The sequence below is a fragment of the Sus scrofa genome, chromosome 4, assembly GCF_054392235.1.
Source record: "Sus scrofa isolate SSC_HxYL_T2T_F1_AM1 chromosome 4, Sscrofa_HxYL_maternal_Yorkshire_Landrace_v2.0, whole genome shotgun sequence".
Classification (NCBI taxonomy): domain Eukaryota; kingdom Metazoa; phylum Chordata; class Mammalia; order Artiodactyla; family Suidae; genus Sus; species Sus scrofa.
The window spans coordinates 130,018,404-130,038,604 of record NC_139386.1 but is presented as its reverse complement, the minus strand read 5'-3'; the positions used below and the strand labels follow the sequence as shown (position 1 = coordinate 130,038,604).

Sequence of the window (20,201 nt, the reverse complement as noted above, 5' to 3'; positions counted from 1 at the left end):
CGACCAGCCTAAAAGGAATTGCTGCTTTTAACCAAATCTAGCATGGCTTTTTTAATGCAGATATTTATAAAATCTTTAATAAAATCAACAAACAACAATTAAATATAACTAGGAAATTATCTTTTTACTCATTTAATTATAAAATCAGTAAATACTTTAATTTTTTAATGTTTCTGATTTTAAAGCTTGCTTTCAAATATTGCTTTCCTCTGATTTCCATGAGCTTTTTCATCTTTGGAATGATAAATAAAAGAATTGGTTACAGAGCAGTTAATCACCAAGTATGTAGATATGGCACTAAGTCTTTTATTTATCTGATGCATCACAGACACAATTCTGGAGAATTCTTTAAATGTTTTACGTGTTGGTATTTGTTCGTTGAATTGGAAGCATTTATCAAATATTAATGGGTCTTAATGGAAGATTTCACTCTAGAGGCAAACTCCTCCTCTAACTAGTATTACTGAATGTATTTTTATTAACTAGTCCTGCAAACTTGCATGAAAGTTGTAAGGAGAAAACATTATTCCCAGGCGAATGGCGTACTTGTTAAATTCAAGAACCTAATCACCGTGTGTGTTTTTTCTTCTCTTTTGTCTTTAAACACTTCCGGTTAGATTGTGTATTACAGAGACTTCACACCTTTTTAATAGTCTTCCTGCCTCTGACTTTCTCATCCTGATGGTTCTGGTTAGCAGTAAAGTCATACGGTTTCTTGGAGGCACCATTCAGACGCTTCCGATATCCTCCTTGTTTGTTTTTACGCAATTTCTAGAACAGATTATAAAGGCCAAAGGGTAAATCCGGGCCTGCCTCTCTCCAGCTCCTCTGCTGCCATTCGTGCCATCCTACTGCCCATTCTGAATGAGCAGTTTGGAGTGGGCTCTTGATCATTCTAGTACAGCTCAGATGTACTCTGCCTTAAAGGACAAGACGTATCAAAATACATAACGCTGAATGTCGAGCATTCCAGGGGAGCCCAAGGACTCGGAAAACCACCGCAAGTTGAGCACCTGCGATTGCGGGCAGGTGAAATCACATTGTAGTAACTGAATCATTTACTCTTTCACAGTTTTATTTATTTACTGATTTTCTTTCCAGTGAATTTTTCAGGCCCCACACCTTGATGTTTGTCACATGAGTTTTTAATTGCAGCGAGTGACAAATCTGCCACACTGCAAAAATGTTTTATAAGACGTAAGCAACTGCCAAGTTGTAACTAGTATTTCTGTGCTTTCAGGGCAGAGAAAAATGTTGCTCATCTGAAAAACTAAGACTTAACACAACTTTCACATATGCTCCAAAAGTCCCCGAACTGTGTAAAACAAAATGGCACTAATCTCTGCATCCCACATTACAGATTGAGATATAGTTATACATTGAAAATAGGAATAAAAAAAATAACTCTTTCCCCAAGCAAAGAGTATTGGGGGGGGAACTTTATATAAAAATTTCAAGCACTATATTTAACCCAGTATCCCAGGTTAAATGAGGAAATATCAGAAAATGTAGATTTCTCTTTTGGGAAAATTGATGAGAATAGGAAAGAGATTGAACAGTTAACAACTTGTTTTGGATAAAAGAGACTTAATTAAGCATGTTTGTAGGGTATGTAGTAGGAGCCAAAAAAAAACCAAAGAAGCCGAAGCTGAGGGCCGGGTGGGGGTAGACAGATGTGGTGGAACAGGGTCGCAGGGGAAGCTCAGAGAGGCGAGCTCTTGGCCACAGGCAGCAGCAGCCTGAATGGGAGAGAGAAACTACACTTCTGGGGCTGGAGGAAAATAATTGAAGTATAATGTGGCTGTAGTAGAAGGGTGATTTTTAAGTCATGCCCGACAGCTTCTTTTTCCAGTGAAGTAGGATGTGATGTTGGGTTCTGAGAGTAGAGAGATGGTGGTTGAGTGGGGCGTGAGAAAAGTGGTAACAGCAGTTCCTGAGCGTATCCGGGGAAAGACCAACGCAAGTGCCAGAGAAAACTGACACGTGACCCTGGGTCCCCAGAGGAGGCCGGAGATGAAGTGTTTGCGGGGGTCCTGGTCCGCACCGTGCCCCCCCAGCCCCCGCCAGCAGTTTCCGGCCGTCCTGCTGCAGGTGTGGCGGAAGGAGGCAGAGCCCTGAGCGCAGGTGGTAGCTGGGATGAGCGGGGAAGCCACGTCGGGATGCAAGAGATGCAGAGGAGCGCTGGTGAGAGAGGAGTTTAAAGAATCGGGACAAACGTAATCGGTAAAGGGTGATGGCGTTGGCTTAGGGAGGCAGCTGGTCGGCCCTCCCCCCAGAGTTCCGTCTTCAGCGCTGACGTCTCTCCCAGGGTGCAGAGCAGAGTTTTATCACCAGGGGGCTTCTCCACGTGGATTGCCTTCAAGCAGTTCACCCGCTCAGGTCTGAGGTCGAGCTCATCTTCCCTTTCACTTTTTTTTTTTTTTCTTGTCTTTTTGCCATTCCTTGGGCCACTCCCGCGGCATATGGAGGTTCCCAGGCTAGGGGTCGAATCGGAGCTGTAGCCACCGGCCTACACCAGAGCCACAGCAACACGGGATCCGAGCCGCGTCTGCGACCTACACCACAGCTCACGGCAACGCCAGATCCTTAACCCACTGAGCAAGGGCAGGGATCGAACCCGCAACCTCGTGGTTCCCAGTCGGATTCGTTAACCACTGCGCCACGACGGGAACTCCCCCTTTCACTACTTTTGGTGGCGTTTCCATCTTCCTGATGACCCAGAAGTGAAGTTGGGTGCTTCTCCTGGCCTCTTCTCCCACATCCAATAAATTGCCAAATCCCGCTTTCTAACGCCTCCTGGCCAGTTGCCTGTCTCCTTTCCCACTGCCGCCAACCCCCTCAGACGTTGCTCGCTTGCCCAGACCGCCGAAGGGCAGGCTTCCCACACCGCCTCCCGCTGTTGGGCCTCTTCCCTCCGCTCGTCCACCCTTCCTGTGGCCACAGGGCTGTTCTCACTACAGCTGGATTTTGATCAGGGTAGCGCTTTATTCAGAAACCTGGCTGCACCCCAGTTCCAGTCAGGTAATTTTGCTTGCACTTCAAGGCCCTCCCACAGTGGCCCCAAGTGCCCACCCAGCCTACCTCTTGCCTGTATCCTCACATCGCAGCCACTCGCTGTTTCCCCTGCAAGCATCTCTGGTAGCTTGTATCTTTGTGGACTGTGCTTTGAAAGCCTTTCCATGTTTGTCTGTCCTCGCTTTCAAGATGTCACCATCTCCTTAGAAGTCTTTCTTAATCCCCCACAGTTTCAAATGATAGTTTCCTTGTGCAGATTGCTTTAGATAAGACCTTTCTTTTGGACTCTGTTACTTTCTGCTTTGTTACATAGCTACCATGTAAAGCTACTCATTTCCTTTGCTATTCAGATTCTTCCAACAGTGTAGTTAACAAGCAAAACATGATCAGAACTGCACAAATTATCTCAATTCAAAAAAATTTAATGGTGGCCATAAACACTGGTTGTCCATTAGAATTACATAGGGAGCTTTTAAGAATTACTAATACGTGATTCAAAGATTTTGATGGACTCTTCTGGAGTGAGACTTGGACATATGAATTTTTAAGTTCCCCAAGTGAGTATAATTTGTGCAGTCAGAATTGACAACCAGTGTCCTTAATTCTAGTGCAGCTCTTTGCGTGCTAGATAAAGATATGCTGAATCGGTTGATTTAGCTCTGTTTGCCGGGATTTGCTTGTTCAGAGAGACTTCTTAGCTCTCCTTCTAACGTCATCAGTGAATGGTGTTTGAAGATGCCTCTGGGCTGTCACAGAAAGGATGAATTCATCAGAAACAATAGTTAATTGTCAGATTTAATTAGCATGCTTTATTTTGTAATGACAGGTTTCAAAAACTAGTTAAAGAGCACATACAAGTGGGCTTTTGACATCACAAGGTCCACTGTCTTCTTAAAATGAATCAGACATGGGAGCTGGTGTGGTGGTTAGAAGTGTAGACCTGTGGGAGTACTTCTGGGGTTATTTGCCCATCTTTTACTAACTACGTGACCTTCAGAAGGTCCCTTGAACCTCACCTTGGAGTTAACACTTGCTGCAACTTCACAGCAAGGTTGAAGACCGACAAGTTGGTTTCATAGAGAAGAATGGCTTTTTACAAACTTGGAAATCACTGTAGCTGCTTATTTTTGACCCAGTGGTGTCACAAAAGGAGTAACTGGGGCAAAGCACTGGCATTCTTGAAGGGAGACAGATTCATTTGCTCCAACGTCGAAAGCCACCCAACACCCACTTTAAAGTATCCAAATTTTTAACTCAGTTCTGACCTCCTGGCATTTGTTCCCTTGTCAGTAGTAAAGGCACCTGTACTCTTACTTAAAAACAGCACCTAGAGAAGCTTAGGAAAGTGCCACGTGGCGGTTGCCTCTGACGCGGCCCAGCCCGTGTTATTTGTGGGAGGGAAGAGTTCTTCCCCAGGCTGGCTCTTTGGTTCTTTGCCTTGCCCCCAGGGCCATGGTGTTAGTTCAGGGAGGGAGCCTGGGGCCACAGGTTAGACAGGTGTTGAGAGAACCTCTGACCAAGTGCAGTCTTCTGCCCTCTTCCCAGGGAGAGACACGCAAGGTGGGAGCTCCTGTTGTGGTTCAGCGAGTTACAAACCCGACTAGCATCCATGAGGACACGGGTTTGATCCCTGGTCTTGCTCAGTGGGTTAAGGATCCGCCACTGCCGTGAGCTGTGGTGTAGGTCGCAGATATGGCTTGAATCTGGCGCTGCTGTGGTTGTGGCATAGGCCGGCAGTTCAGCTCTGATTTGACCCCTAGTCTGGAAACTTCTATATGCCACATGTGTGGACCTAAAAAGCAAAAAGTAGAAACACCCAAGATGGAAAAAGAATTATGTTAAAAATGAGCCCTGAATATACAGATGAAATCCCTTTAGAAAGTTTATAGATTTTTTTTTTTTTTTAAACTAACTGAAGGAGGCATTTTGCACAGTGCCTTGGGTTGTGTGAGCCCTCAAATTTCTGAAAATAGATAACATTTCGACCCGTTGGGTTACTTACTGGTCACAGCTCTCCTTTCTTTTCAGTTTTGAGTATATGTTTGCACAGACAGAGGTACTCTGGTTTAATCTTTTATCATTTAACACTTGCTCATGTAGAGAAGAAGGGAAAATCCCAACTCTTTTTTTTTTTTTTTTTTTTTTTTTCTTTTCTTAATTTTTACTAAGGCAAAGCATGGGTCTTAAAGTGCCAGTCGTTACTGCGGGAAGAAGTAGTGCCACTTGCTAGATAAGCAAGATACTCGGCTGGGAAGATGTCCGTTCGTAGCACGGTTCTGCACCTGTGTGACCCGGAGGAATGCCTTCCCCGGTCCGGAGCCTCGCTGCTGCAGGTGGCGGGGACACTGGCTGGACAGGCTGAGGCTAAACCACCCTGCGGGAATGAGGTGGTATAACCCTCACCACCTAAGGCTCTTCTTGCAGGTTCTTCGCTTCTCCAGGCCCTCCCTGTTCATGATGCCGCACCTGAACCAGAGGTCTTTTGGCCTCGTCTGATGCTAAGCCCCCAAAGTGTCAGTGTTACACCATCTGCTCTGTGTTCATTGGTGAGGTAACAGGCACAGCGCCTGTGCGTTTGTAAACATTGAAAGCGTTTCTTTGTAACAGAACTACTCCTCTGACCGTCTCCTTCCCAGCCCTCGCTTTGGAAGGATGGGCCAGCGAGTGGGAAGAAATTTTGTTGAAGCCTGACGTAGCCTTCCAGCCGCCTCTGCACATCAGCACCCGCCTGCGCGGTGCTCGGCACAGGTCACCCCACTGCAGCAGAACTCTGCATGAACCTAGTATTGCTCAGATCCGATAGGTACCGAGGACTGTGGCTTTTCACTTCCTGTCCCTTCCTCCAAGCCCAAACCATAAAGACGCATGCTTTCTGCTGACATTTAGTCACCAGACGTACTCCTCACTGAAGATCAGGCTGACTCTGGGGAGTGCTGTTCGGTGTTGTCCAACAGCGGCCTTCCAGATGGATTCTGCAGCTTCAGCAGCCAGTAGCGAATGCTTCCGAGGCCCTCTGTGTTGTGGCTTCTCAGTGCTGGGGGTCGGGTTAAGGGATGTTTGTGCTCTGTCATTTAAGGCGTGTGTCCCCAGATTGTTCAGGAAAGGGTCATGCAGGCCGTGCGGTGGTTTCCAGGGTTCCGGAGCTGCACGTGTGCCCCCCAGTGGGAATGACTGAGTGAGCAAAACAATAGGGACCGCGATTGGGAAGGCCATTTAAGAAATCCAAGTTCATTCCTGACTGTCTTGCGGAGCCACAGGAGCTGGAAAACCTAGAGACTCGTTGGTAAACCACAACTTTAATTCTTTATATAGCTTTCTCTCTTGATATGAAAAGAAAAAAACAAAACAGTGACTCACAAAATCATAGGTGACTGTCTTTTGAGGCTTAATCAGGAGTTTGTGTAGCTCTAAATCCTTGGATATAAGACTCATTAAAAGGCCACTTGGAGTTAAAAATCTCTCTCGTTGCAGTTGTCAGACTGTGAAACTCCTCTTACTTCCGTGTGTAATATTCCTGTTAACCAGATGTTGTTTGACAGCTCAGGGGTACCGGTCCTAACCCGGCTTGCGGGCCCTCCTTTTGATGCGGAGCATATGTGGAGCAGTCGGCTAAAGAAAGGCCTTATCAATAAGATGCAGTGTGACACTTGGCTTTTTACTTGTGTTGTCGGGCCATTTACCATATGGTAGAGGACTAGTTAGAGAAGGCTGCTTTCTTTTCAGAATTCAGATTTGAATCAGTGGCGTTTTCATCAGAAGTTTCCTGTCTTGTTCGTGATTTATACATTGCAAGTTATGTCTTTTTTTCAAATTGTGTTCTCCAGCATACAGACTTTTTGTGGTAAACCATCCTTTTAGTGTCACCTTTAGAGGTTTTATTCATACCTAAAAGAAGCTGAAGGATGTAAATTGAAACATAAAAACCTTTACTCACTGCCAGTAATATTTTCTGTTGATTATTTTAAAGGTGTTTCCTACCTAAAGCACACTGTTAGATGCCAGCTGTGGTATGGTTCTGTTTTTCTTTTCATTTGAGTAGGGCAGTTATTTGGGCCCAGTTTGTTGTTGGGGGTGCAGAGGGTTGGCAGGGTTCTGAAATTACACTTCAGAGACAACTTCGATGTGAAGAACTTTCCATCATGACGTCTTTCTCTGAAGGTGTATTCGATTTCAAAGTAATGGACTGGAGCAGTATTTATCGTCTGGGCATTTTGCGCTTTAGGAAAATCAGAAGCTAGAAGTAGGGACCTAGAAGAACACCGATCTGAAGAAGGATCAGTGGGGTGCTATTAGGAAAGATTAAAAGGACTTGGAATTCATTAGAACCATTTTCAAGAATATGAAGGAATCGCTTTTAAGAGCTGGCACAGCAACAAGTTCTATGAAGGGGAAAATAAAATTCTGCAAGGGACATTTCAATGACATCTAAGGATCAGTGTCCAGCTTTACATAAAGCTCCTCAACCACTGCAGCGGGCTCCCCATGGGGTGTAGCACCTCCCTCCTTCGGGACCACGGAGTTGGTTTATCAACTGTCTTGTGTAAAGGGACCACATCTCTACATTCAGAAAGGATCCTGAGTTTCTTTTCTTAGATCTTTTACCTCTTAACGGAGTTTTACTCCCTTTTAGTTCTAAAAACAGCCAAGTCCTCATTTGGCTGCTATATTCTGTTACTTTCATTGACCTAAAAAGAATAAGAACACACCGCATCCAAGAACAGTAATAACATCCAGAAATACATAGGAAAAAAAAAAAAAAAAAGGCTTAAATTAGTTGGATTCGTCCTAAATTGCTCTTCCTTTTGGCCAAGTGAGGCTCATCTCCTTTAGAGTGCAAGGACGTTCCTTTCCCTCCACAGGGAACTTGTGAGGCTAAAGGCTTTTGCTCGTGAGGAAGGCACGAGCAGCGAGGCCCCTACTCCGCAGACTCCTCTACGGGACTGGGGCGAATTACAGTACAAACCAGGCCTGCCCGGGGCCACTCAGCCCTAGTCCCTCTCGGCCAACACGAGTTGCAGGACAGGCAGAAGCGAGAAGGGAAGGCAGGAGCAGGTGGCGGGGCTCGATGTGATGCTTGTCCTGCCTGCTGAATTGAAAGCCGTCGCACCTCGCCGGGCGATGTTCTGAGATAGTCCAGCCGGAGAAGGCCGCTCATTTCGAGCAGGAGGAGGAGTCAAGAAACTTCCCTTCCTCTAAAAATGAAAATTTTTATGAAGAAGAGAAAATATTTCAGTAGGAGCAATAAATGAAGCTGTTTCTTCATTTGGCAGCCAAGTCTTGGTCACGTGCCGTGCGCCAGCCGTGCGGGTCCAGGGAGTGCCGTGAGTACACGGGCCATCCCTTCTTTCAGATGGGAGACGGCAGACAGCCAGACGACCGAAGGACCGCGGAGGAAGAAACAGACACAGCGGGTGGGTAGAGAGCCTGCGGGGAGGATGGGCTTCAGGCAGAGAGGAGACCTTACCCAGAACTGACCTACACGAAGGAGCCCGCCCTGCAGAGATTGAGGGCGGGGGGGGCATCCCCAGCAAAGAGAAGAGCCTGCCCCTCGGCCCAGCTGAGGCAAGTTGGTCGGTTTGGCTGGAGTCGGATACACCAGGCAACGTCCTCTCTCCAGCTGGTAGATTTTATGAGCTGTGGTTGGTTTCTTCAAGCCCCTCCCACACGTGGGCCGTGCAGAATGCAAGAGGCCCTCCCCAGCCCAGCCACTGAGGAGCTGAGTGTCCCAGAGCCAGATGGTGCCTTTGGGTTTCTCATCTCCCATTTGATTTGCCCCCACCCTCAGACTTACAGTATATAAAGCATTGTATTAGTCACTGAGTTACTTTAAATTAAAACTGGTACCTAACAATCTTCTAGTTTTAAGAGGTGGCAGGCGTTCCCGTCATGGCGCAGTGGTTAATGAATCCGACTAGGAACCATGATCCCTGGTTCGATCCCTGGCCTCGCTCAGTGGGTTAAGGATCCGGCGTTGCCATGAGCTGTGGTATAGGTTGCAAGCGCAGCTCAGATCTGGCATTGCTGTGGCTGTGGTGTAGGCTGGCAGCTATAGCCCCAATTAGACCCCTAGCCTGGGAACCTCCATATGCCGTGGGAGCGGCCCTAGAAAAGGCAAAAAGACAAAAAAAAAAAAAAAAAAGTTGGCAAACTTTCTATAAAGGCAAGATTGTAAATATTTTCAGCTTTGCTTGCCCTGTGATCCCAAGTACTCAACTCTGCTGTTGTAGCACAAAAGCAGCTGAGAATACAGAAGTAAATGAGCATGGCTGTTGTTCAGTTTATTTACAAAAATAAGCAGCGAACCAGATTTGGCCTACAGACCATAGTTCGTCCTGGACCTTGTAATACATTGAGAAGTGATGTGATTATCGAACCGCACTAAGGATTATAGAACTGAAGCAGCAGTGTCAGGTCTGTAACCACTCAGCCCACTATGTATGAGGGAACACACCTGTGGGGGTACAAAGCTGGATGAATACAGCGTGATCCCAGCCTGCTACCTCCCTGGTTGGTGAGAAAACGTATATGTACAACTGATAGTATGAAAATAAAAGCCCCCCCAATAAATTTTATTTTCTCCTATGTGTGGTTATTAAGGTGAGAGAACAGCTGAATTAGGTCTCTAGGAAGGGATTGGGGTGGCAGTGATGAGAGTGGCTTGGGGGTGGAGGACAACTTAGGAGGCTGTGACTTACAGTCCCGGCAGGAGGTGATTCATCAGACTTAGAGCAGCGACGGTGAGGATGGAGGCGATGCAGTGGATTCTCAGAGGAGAATCAGCAGGACTTGGCAACTGATTGGACAACGAACATGCACGGTTAAGGGTTAAACCTAAGACTGAGAGTGGAAGGTTTTGGTAAAATGAAAGGTCTGAATCTCAGGTTTGAACATGATGTATTCGAAGTCCCTTTCGGGCCTCCAAGGGGAGAAAAACCCTGGAGAGAGGCTGGAGTCTTACATCCTTGACAGGCAGAGCCGTGCGACGGCTGGTAGTGCAGAGGCGTCAGCAGGAACCCTTGGGTGAGACCTGCCGTTATCAAGGGGCCGGTAAAGAAGAAACACCCGCCAACCCGGGAGGAGGGGGACGGTGACAGCGAGCGAGCGGGAAGCCGAGGAGGAGAACCCTTGGGAAAGGAGGACCGAGGGTTCAGACGCTGTGGTCCCCGGGGAAGAGGGCCTAGAAGAGGCCTTCAGATGCGGCGGTTCAGAGACCACGCTCGACCGTGAACGAACAGTTCCCAAGAGCAAGTCTGTGCACTTGTCCTTGGCTGGTTCTAAGCACAGAGTGCTCGTGCTGCTTAGTGCTGGGTGCGCTCCAGAGCCCTCTTCCAGGGTCACGGTTAACAAAAGCAGATCCTGCAGAGCCCTGGCTCCACACTCCGTGCAGCGCTCTCGGCGTCAGACAGGTCCTCACACCCCGTTCAGCCCATGGTACCTCTCATTAGGGTGGCACGTACCCTAAAAAGAATCCCTGCAGTGTGTCTAGAAGCATCTCTGGCAGTGGCAACAGCCAACTCTTCTCCCCGACCAAAGCCGAAACAGACTGAAGGAAAGCGCCTTGGGTTCACCTGTGCGGGTGAGCACGGAAGCCTCTCGCCGCCGCCGAGGTGCCTTGGAAATGCAGCAGGTGTCAGCAAGCGGTGAGTCTGGAAGAGGGCAGTCAGCCTGCGGCGCTTCGGTAATGCAGCATGTTAAAATAGATGAGCCAAGGGATCTGGAAAACATGATATACAGCCCTTATTCAACTTCAAATGTAAATCGCTTTGGCGATAGAAGCAAGTCGTAATTCTTTTGAATGACTCATTCATAAAATGACAAAATTTTCAGGGTTCAGTATCTTTTTTGACATATTACGATGTTATAACTTGTCACAACCATCCTTTATATTTTGTATTTGTGAGCCCGGTTTCTAGGAAAGATAATTTCAAAGGAAAACACAATTTTTACATGACTCTCCAAAAGTAGTCCACTGGATTAGAGGTACACAGGGACTATTAGGGTAGTATTCATTTATATCTTGGCTTATTCCAAAAGGGATTTAAGTCAGAATTTTTTGAAAGCTAATATATACTCCTTAGGATTACGTTCTCTGTTAGGGAGTGAGGGGTGGGGAACAGGTCTCTGCAGTTAAAGATTAAAGGAGAAACACTAGGGAATGAACAAGGTTAAAGGAAATCTCATCACTAGCTTTCCAGGAGTAGCATCACACAACAACGCTTGTGGCTCAAGTGTTAAGAATAGCCAGGAAAGGAGTTCCCGTCGTGGCGCAGTGGTTAACGAATACGACTAGGAACCATGAGGTTGCAGGTTCGGTCCCTGCCCTTGCTCAGTGGGTTAACGATCTGGCGTTGCCGTGAGCTGTGGTGTAGGTTGCAGATGCGGCTCGGATCCCGCGTTGCTGTGGCTCTGGTGTAGGCCGGTGGCTCCAGCTCCGATTCGACCCCTAGCCTGGGAACCTCCATATGCCGCGGGAGCGGCCCAAGAAATAGCAACAATAACAACAACAACAAAAAGACAAAAGACAAAAAAAAAAATTAAAATAAAATAAAAAAAAAAAAAAAAAAAAAGAATAGCCAGGAAAGCCTGGCTCCAGATGCCTGAGGATTCCTATCTGTCTGCTTGCTGACTTGCTGCCGAAATCCCCAGGCCCCAAAGTGAGGTTCCTGCCTCCTAACGATGCCAGGTCATGTGTGATTTCCCTGTTAGCATGTCCTCTGCCTGCCAGCGACTAGCCCATCTGTCAGTAGCCCTCTGGTTCTCAAATGCAAATTTATTTATTTATTTTTTTAATAATTTTTTTTATTTTCCCACTGTACAGCAAGGAGGTCAGGTTATCCTTACATGTATACATTACATTTTTCCCCCACCCTTTCTTCTGTTGCGACATGAGTATCTAGACATAGTTCTCAATGCTACTCAGCAGGATCTCCTTGTAAATCTATTGTAAGTTGTGTCTGATAAGCCCAAGCTCCCGATCCCTCCCACTCCCTCCCCCTCCCATCAGGCAGCCACAAGTCTCTTCTCCAAGTCCATGATTTTCTTTTCTGAGGAGATGTTCATTTGTGCTGGATATTAGATTCCAGTTATAAGTGATCTCATATGGTATTTGTCTTTGTCTTTCTGGCTCATTTCACTCAGTATGAGAGTCTCTAGTTCCATCCATGTTGCTGCAAATGGCATTATGTCATTCTTTTTTATGGCTGAGTAGTATTCCATTGTGTATATATACACATCTTCCGAATCCAATCATCTGTCAATGGACATTTGGGTTGTTTCCATGTCCTGGCTATTGTGAATAGTGCTGCAATGAAGATGCGGGTGCATGTATCTCTTTTAAGTAGAGTTTTGTCCAGATAGATGCCCAAGAGTGGGATTGTCTAACGCAAATTTAAAACACTTCCTTCTGCGTGTTCAGTGAAGGCACAGTACATTTCATTCAGGCAGGTAAAAATTAAATTTATACAGCCTGCAAAGAATGAAAGCTTGCATATTAGCCCAGAGTGTGGGCTTTTTGAGATAAATTGCCTGGGTTCAAAGCCCTAACCTGCTACTAACTATCTTTGTGACTTTGGGAAAGGCACTTCAATTTTTGTGCCTTTATTTCTTTACCCATAAAATGGGCACAATGCCGTAGTCCTCAGCACATTTGGCAGTTAAAGGAGTAATTCATGCTTAGGACAAGTGTGTAGTAAAACTCCTGGGTAGTACATGGTAAATGTTATTAGAATCATTATTCTTGATTTTTTTTTTCTTGCTTTTTAGGGCCGTACCTGCAGCATATGGAAGTTCCCAGGCTAGGGGTCGAATCTGACCTACAACTGCCGGCCTACACCACAGCCACAGCCAATGCAGGATCCGAGCTGCGTCTGTGACCTGCACCACAGCTCACGCCCATGCTGGATCCTTAACCCACTGAGCGAGGCCTAGGATCCTCATGGATCCTGGTTGGGTTTGTTAACTGATGAGCCATGAAAGGAACTCCCCATTTTTTTTTTTTTTTAAACAGTTTATCTCCAGTATCCTACTTGAATTTTGCAATAACAACTTTCAAGGAGCTCAAGTGTTATTAGCCCCATTTTATAGACGGACCCCGAGGCTTTGATGTTCAACTTGCCCCAAATCGTAGCAGGTGGTTGCTCAGAGCCCTGTTTTGAGGGTTCTCAAAACAGGTCCAAGCTCATTAAGAGAAACATTCCTGATTGAGGAGCAGTATTCTTCATGAGCTTTGGAGCATGAAGCGAGGTTGCATTGTTTTCCTTTTTCTTTTTACTCCTAGCTACACTTTCCCATTAACCCTAGTTTTCTTTATGAACAAAACTTTTAGGTGAATTTGAACACATCTTATAATAAAGTTATCACTTAGGGAATAATTTTATGCTTAGAAGTTTGCTTAGAAAAATGTTACTATTCCCAAAATGTTTTCTAATTAGGGTAATTGATAGAACAATTCTCTTACAAACTGTCTCTCTGTAACTTCCCATCTGGGCACACAGAAATCTAGACATCATCATTTATTTCTCATAGGAGGGTTAAACTTTAGAGCATATTAATGGCACTTTGAGAAGTAACCGAGGCTGCCTGCTTTGCCTTCTTGTTTTTAGCCAACGTTACCCCATCCCCAGCATCTTTGCTCTTACGGTGGGGAAGCAGCAACTTCCGATTTTAAATGCTGACATCACCTACATGTAGGAAAAGCCCAGAGCGTTGACTTCTGGGTTCTACGTTCTCTGCAGGAAAATGCCTCGGGGAAAGCTGGCCACAGCTGCCTGTAAGTCACCTGAGCGCCCGGCTTAAGCCTGGCATTGCAGGGCTTGGGCAGGCCTGTTTCCCAGTGTGAACCGCCTTTGGGGAGAAGCCGCAGACAGATGTGTGAGGAGCGGTCCTCCGTCCGCCGGCTGCAAGGAAGTAGAGGAGAGGTGGGAGGAGTCAGTGCTTTGCTGGCAGGAATGCTAGACTGTTGGGGTCGCCTGGTTTCAGGTTTCGTTAAAACACCTTCAGGATACAGAGCCTCTCCCACTCCTCGAAGTCTGGGCACCTATGAGCAATTCTGACAAATCTTTGCTTTTACTTCTGCTTTTTTTTTTGCTTTTTAGGGCCACACCCGTGACATATGGAAGTTCCCAGGCTGGGGGTGGAATCTGACCTATGGCTATGGGCCTACACCACAGCCACAGCCACTTGGGATCCAAGCGGCGTCTGTGACTTCCCCTACAATTCGTGGCTATGCTGGGTCCTTAACCCACTGAGCCAGGTCAGGGATTGAACCCACATCCTCATGGATACTGGTCAGGTTTGTTATCACTGAGCCACAATGAGAACTCTCTGCTTCTGTTTTGAGAGGTAGCTGAGCAAGGGGAAATCTGTCTCAAAGAATAACATTTCTCATTCCACACACGACTGCAGAATTGCTCTCATTTCTTGAGCTTTATTGATTTAAATCAGTTATTTTATTTATATTGGATGTGCCCAGTGGTTATGACCAAGGTTGAATAAGCCTCTGGAGGAGCTTTGTGGAAAGTGTAGACTATTGGGGGAAAAAAGATTTTTTTTTCCAAAAAGCTTTCCAGAATGTACTTACAAAGACTGTGAAGCATGCTTTCTTGGAGATTGAAAAAAACAAACAAAAACCCAGCTTACCAAAGGGAGTGGTCTGCAATCATTTGTGATTAGATAAGACATTGTTCACTTTTTAACAAATCATGCTCACTCAGATTCAGTAAAAATTACTTTCAAGCATCTGTTGTACGTAATCAGTGTCTACAGGTATTTCTTCACTGGAAATGGGGGAGAAGAAAGCGTTGTGTTCCTTGTGAAGTTTGTATCAAGTGCCTTGTGTGAGCCATCTGTTGCGTGTCCAAAAGTCAGACTGTTGCGGTTCATCCAAAGGCTAACCCTGTTGATTGTCTTTTTTTCAGGTGATAGTCAGTAAAAATTCTCTTTTTTAAGACATTTCTCAGCTCTAAGCATCTCTACGCAAACCTCCTTTCCCCGTGTGGAAACGCCCGCTCATGTTCTTTTCTGAGCAGAAGTTTGGTGGTTTTGGCGGCGTAATGAGGAACATGCTTTGGATTACGGCTTTGGGGCGCCTTTCCTTACCCAGCAGTCTGTCTGACGGTTCCGTCTTTTCCTGAGATTGCTCTTCAGCCTCAGTGACGTCTTCGGGCTTTGGTTAAATCGGAGAGCGCGACTTCATTACCCTCGCAGGAGTCCCCTCCACCACGTGCAGGCCCGGGGCCCCTGGCCTCGCGCGGCCCGGCTCTGCAGTGCCCGTGTTCCCTGTTTCAGGCTGACCTCGACGCGCGGCTTCCAGAAACACCCTCGGCCAAAGGCGGCGTTTCCGCAGTTCGAGGCCACCCTGCTGGAAGAGCTGCACTTGAAGAATGAAGACCTGGAAAGCTTGACCCTCCCATTTAGAACCAGCTGTTAACCAAGGGGTGAGCTGAACCGTGTTTTACTTTGGCTGCTTTTTTGTCTTGTTTGGTTTCGTCTGCTGCCTCTCTGGACTTTGTTCTCCCACTGGACATTTAAAGGCACCAGCCCTCCCCGTGTCGCCCCCTCGCTGGTGGAGCTCGGCCTCGGGCCTCAGCCGCCCACCCTCGTTGCTTCTGCCCCGTCTTGGTGAGCCACCCCCTGGCGGCTGCCACCGCGGTTAGTGCTGCTTCTTGCAACCCAGGAAACTCCCCACGAGGAGCTTCATGCTCAGATCTTGCCCCCCGCGTGGCCCCTCTGAGAGGTTTCTTCCCAGGAAGCTGCAGCTTACGGCACCCAAACCCCTGCAGCGATCCCCGGAGACATCCTCCTCCTGGCCCCCAGCCGCTGCCCGGGTCGTCTCAGGTGCAGGGAAGCCGGGGAGCCGACCCGGCCAGGTCGCTGCCTCCTCGGCCTGCTTGCGGAGACCCCGGCCTCTGCTGCCGGCCCCCTTTCCCCGGCCCCTCCCGCCTCTTGCCTCGACCAGACTTTTCATCTCTTCCTCTCACTTCTCATCTCACCTAACTCTCCAGTGCTCAGGTAGGAATTGGTTTAACGTTACGGTTGAAGAAATTCATTCTAAACTACAAATGAAACCCTCTTCAGGAGCATTTTCTTCTTTTAACTTTCAATTATTTGTTTATATTTGTGTCTTTCCCTTTTTAGCCCCACCTGTGATATATGGCAGTACCCCAGCCGGGGACTGAGGCCAAGCCACAGCTGTGATGACCCACGCCACAGCGTTGGCAGTGCCGGATCCTTAACCCAGTGCACTGGGCTGGGGATCGACCCGTGCCTCCACGGCAACCCAAGCCACTGCAGTCCAGTTCTTAACCCACTGCCACAGTGGGAACTCACTGTTTTTTAAATTATAAAACCAGTACAAGCTCTCTGTGGAAAGTAAGCAGTATAGAATATGGCATGCATCGTTTAAAAAAGCAAAATTCCTCCCTCACTTCCGCCTCCAATCTTGTCCCCCTCCCAGAAGTGCACTATTGATCTATATAATTTTATATTATTTGAATTAAAAAAAACTCTTCAAGCAAGTCATTAGCTACATGGAGGATATCTGAGAGAGGTTATTTTGGCAGGCAGGAAAGAACGGCATCGTCCCTCTGTTGAACCTGCTAGAATATAAAGAATTAGCACCGTAACTGCCTCCCAACTTCCACTGAGTGACCTTATCAAACAGACTTGCTGCCCTGAGCACCCCCAAAACAAAGCTTTTACTGAGGCAGTGGGGTCAGGTTGGACCGTGTAGGCACCAGTTCAAAGGCTTTTCTAAGCCTGAAGGCAGCTTGGAGTTTGTTGGGTTTTTGAGCTTTAGATATGGAAGATTGAATTATCATACTCCTCAGTTCATGACACTCCATCTCCTTTGGTTGAAAGGTTGCTTTTCCAGACAGTCTGAGGACAAAAAGTGCCCAACCCGAGGTCCTTCCAGACCTGCTTCAATGAATAAGTACCAGTTGAGAATCATTTTTAATTACATTTAATGCTTATGTATAAACAACATAACGTACTTTTAATGACTTTAAACAATAGAGGTTTTAAGTGGACTTCACAGTTCCTCTGTGACCATTGCTTTTTTTACATTATTTGTGTAAGTAATCAAAAGTCAGTCTTTGCACAGAATTTGTCAGTATTATAAGGGATACTGAATGAATGAAGCCTTATTTGCATAATTTTCCACATGAGAGATGACTGTGAATAGGTAGATGGATTTTTCTGTTTGAATGGTTTGTAAAACATAAGTTCACAAAATTATTTGTGTATGATGTCTCATAGCCTTTTCAAGATTAGATTACTAAGAGCTAGTATATGGTAATTTGCTTTTAGTTGCAAATAACAGAAAAAAAAAATCCAGTTCAAACTAGCTTTTCTTACATATTATCTCTTGCTGCTTAACAAATTAGTGACTTAAAACAAGCATTTTTTAATCTCCGAGTTTCAGTGAGTCACGAATCTGGACACGATGTGCTTTAGGGCCTCTGCCTCAGCATCTCATGAGGCTGCAGCTAAGCTGTGTGCCAGGGCTCCCGTGCCATCAGAAGGCGCAGTGGGAGGAAGAGCCCCTTCCACGCTCCCTCCGGTCACTGTTGGCAGATGTGGTTCCTCGCAGGCTGTGGAACTCAAGCTCGGTTTCTCACTGTCTGTTGCCACTGGGCCTCCCAATTATGTGCCTCATGGTGTGCCTGGCACGTGGCAGGCGAGAGGAAGCCCAAGACAGAAGCCAGAGTCTTTGTAGCGAATCTCAGAAGTGACACCCCATCACATTTTCTGTAGTCTATGACTAGTTAGAAACTAGTCCCTAGGTTCAGCCCACATTCAGGGTGAGCAGGTTGTTAAAGGGATCGGCACCAGGAGGCAGGGGTCACTGGAGCCATTTTAGCAGCTGTCTGCGACAGGTGGCAGAATCACTGAATAGTTCCCAGCTTGATGGCATATACCACCCTGTCCTAGTGAGAGTCTTGAACTTGGCACACAGATGAGGGCACCCCTGAACTAATCTGCATGGCCTCAGAAATGCTATGAGCTAACCAGTCGTTCTAGCAAGAACTGGGGGGAGAAGAGGATTTTCTTATTGACCCAGACCTCGCAGGGCCTCCCCTTCACGCCAGATAGGAGGCCGGGGTTAGTCTGCCCCAACCACTAGTGCTCGATGATGGGGAAATGGAGGGATATTGGGAAGATGACACATTGCTCACAAAGCTAGCAAATATTTCAGGTCTTTTATTCAGACTGTTCTTTCTTGCTTCATAGGTATGACCCGTGATGGTGAAGAGAGCACTTCCGTTCACCTTTGCGGGAACTCTAGCCACAGTAATTGTCTGCCGGTGACTGACTGGTACAGACTGACGTCCCCAGAGAGAGGAGACCCGTTATCCCAACAAGGATAACCAAGTCCTTGCCCTGGCATCCTAGATATAGGACTATTTTTATTTATTTGAAAATGCAAGTCAAAATCTTACATTGAAACTTGAGTATTCAAGAAAATATATTCGAGAAAATATAATGACCTATAAATAAGTCTAGTCTTTGTATCAGTTGGCCAGAAAATTGAGAAAATTTCCCTTTTAGTCTCACAGTTTAACTCTAGATTCTAAAGAACAGTAGAACAGCAAAGAATTAGATCAATAAATACAATTTAAGATTAAGCCTTTTGGAAGTCTAGTCTTTAGTCTTTAAAAGAAGCTGGCTATGCTATAAAGTAGTCCTGAGCAGCATACACTTGAAACTTAAACAATGGTTAAGAAAATGAATTGACAGAATGCACACTGGGAGAAAATACTTTCAAATCATACTTACTAAAGGACTTACTTCCAGACTACATAGAGAATTCTTAAAACTCAAAGGTAGGACAACTTAACTTTTAAGTGGAAAAAAATCTGAAGACGACATTTCAGTACAGATCTCCGAATGGCTTAGCATGTGAAAAGCCACTCATCATCTCTAGTCTTCAGGGAAATGCAAGTTAAAACCAAAATGAGATACAGCATCACAGCCGCCAGGGTGGCTGTAACGAAGACAGAGGATGGTCAGGATGTGGAGAAACCAGAGCACTAACACACTTTAAATAATGGGGTCACTTTGGAAAATGGCTGGTAGTTTCTTTAGAAGTTGAGCAGAAGTTTACCATTAACTAGCAGCTCCATTTGGTGTTCCCTCCTAAGAGAAATGAAAACTGTTCGTGAAGACTAGTAGGCACGTGTTCATAACATTATTCACTCCAGTGAAAAAGTAGAAGCAATCTCAGCTGGTAAATGGATAAACAAAAAGCTGAGCAACGGAATACTGATATTTGCTACCACATGGATAAACCTCAGAAACGTCATGCCAAGTAAAAGAAGTCTGACGCACAGACCATATAATGTGTGATTCCATTTACAATGAAATGTCAGAAAAGGAAAATATCTAAAACAGATACCAGGCTGGTGGTTACGTGGGAGGGGGACTGTCTGCCAGTGGCCACAGAGACCTCTTCGGGGTGAGGAAACCGTTCACAACTAAACTGTGATTTTTGCAAAGCTTTGTAAACTTTAAAAATATTTGTGCACATTAAACAGGTGGATGTTTTGTATATAAACTATACTTTAATAAAGCTATTAGAAATAATAGCTGATGTCCATGCTACCCAAAGCAAGCTACAAATGCAGTGAAATCCACATCAAAATTCTAATTGTATTGTTCATTAGAACAGAACAAATAATCTTTTTTTTTTTTTTTTTTGGTTTTTAAGGCCACACCCATGGCGTATGGAGGTTCCCAAGCTAGGGGTCAAATTGGAGCTAGAACTGCTGGCCTACACCACAGCCACAGCCACAGAGGATCCGAGCTGCATCTGCAACCTACACCACAGCTCACAGCAATGCCAGATCCTTAACCCATTAAGCAAGGCCAGGGATCAAACCTGCAACCTCATGGTTCCTAGTTGGATTCATTTGCACTACACCACAAGGGGAACTCCTAGAATAAATAATCCTAAAATTTATATGGAACCACAAAAGACCCCCAATAGCCAAACCAATCTTGAAAAGGAAGAGCAGAGACACTCTACTCACTGGTTTCCAACTATATTACCAAGCTATAGTAATCAAAACAGTATGCTTCTGGCACAAAAACAGATAACATAGATCAGTGGAACAGAGTAGAAAGCTCAGATATACACCCATGCATACGTAATCAATTAATTTATAAAACGGAGCCAAGAATATACA

General features: G+C 46.0%; 1 protein-coding gene and 1 long non-coding RNA gene across 11 annotated transcripts in view; one reads left to right on the top strand and one right to left on the bottom strand.

Annotated features, from left to right (window-relative positions):
• RPAP2 (RNA polymerase II associated protein 2) overlaps positions 1 to 19,599 on the top strand; it is an 83,935-nt gene extending 64,336 nt beyond the window's left edge. For 6 of the 8 annotated variants that reach the window (XM_003125906.5, XM_085024015.1, XM_085024016.1 and 3 more), the window contains 2 exons: positions 15,301 to 15,449; positions 18,247 to 19,599. In XM_003125906.5, the coding sequence (XP_003125954.3) occupies positions 15,301 to 15,442 (142 nt within the window). In that variant the 3' untranslated portion in view covers positions 15,443 to 15,449; positions 18,247 to 19,599. Of the gene's footprint in view, positions 1 to 8,285; positions 9,583 to 14,930; positions 15,450 to 18,246 lie in introns of those variants that run through there. The other 2 variants (XR_014844782.1, XM_085024017.1) reach the window with 2 other exon arrangements.
• Positions 9,269 to 20,201, bottom strand: part of LOC110260382 (uncharacterized) — a 43,660-nt gene continuing 32,727 nt past the window's right edge. For all 3 annotated transcript variants that reach the window (XR_014844795.1, XR_014844793.1, XR_014844797.1), the window contains one exon: positions 9,269 to 10,729. This is a non-coding gene — a long non-coding RNA (uncharacterized LOC110260382). The remainder of the gene's footprint in view (positions 10,730 to 20,201) is intronic.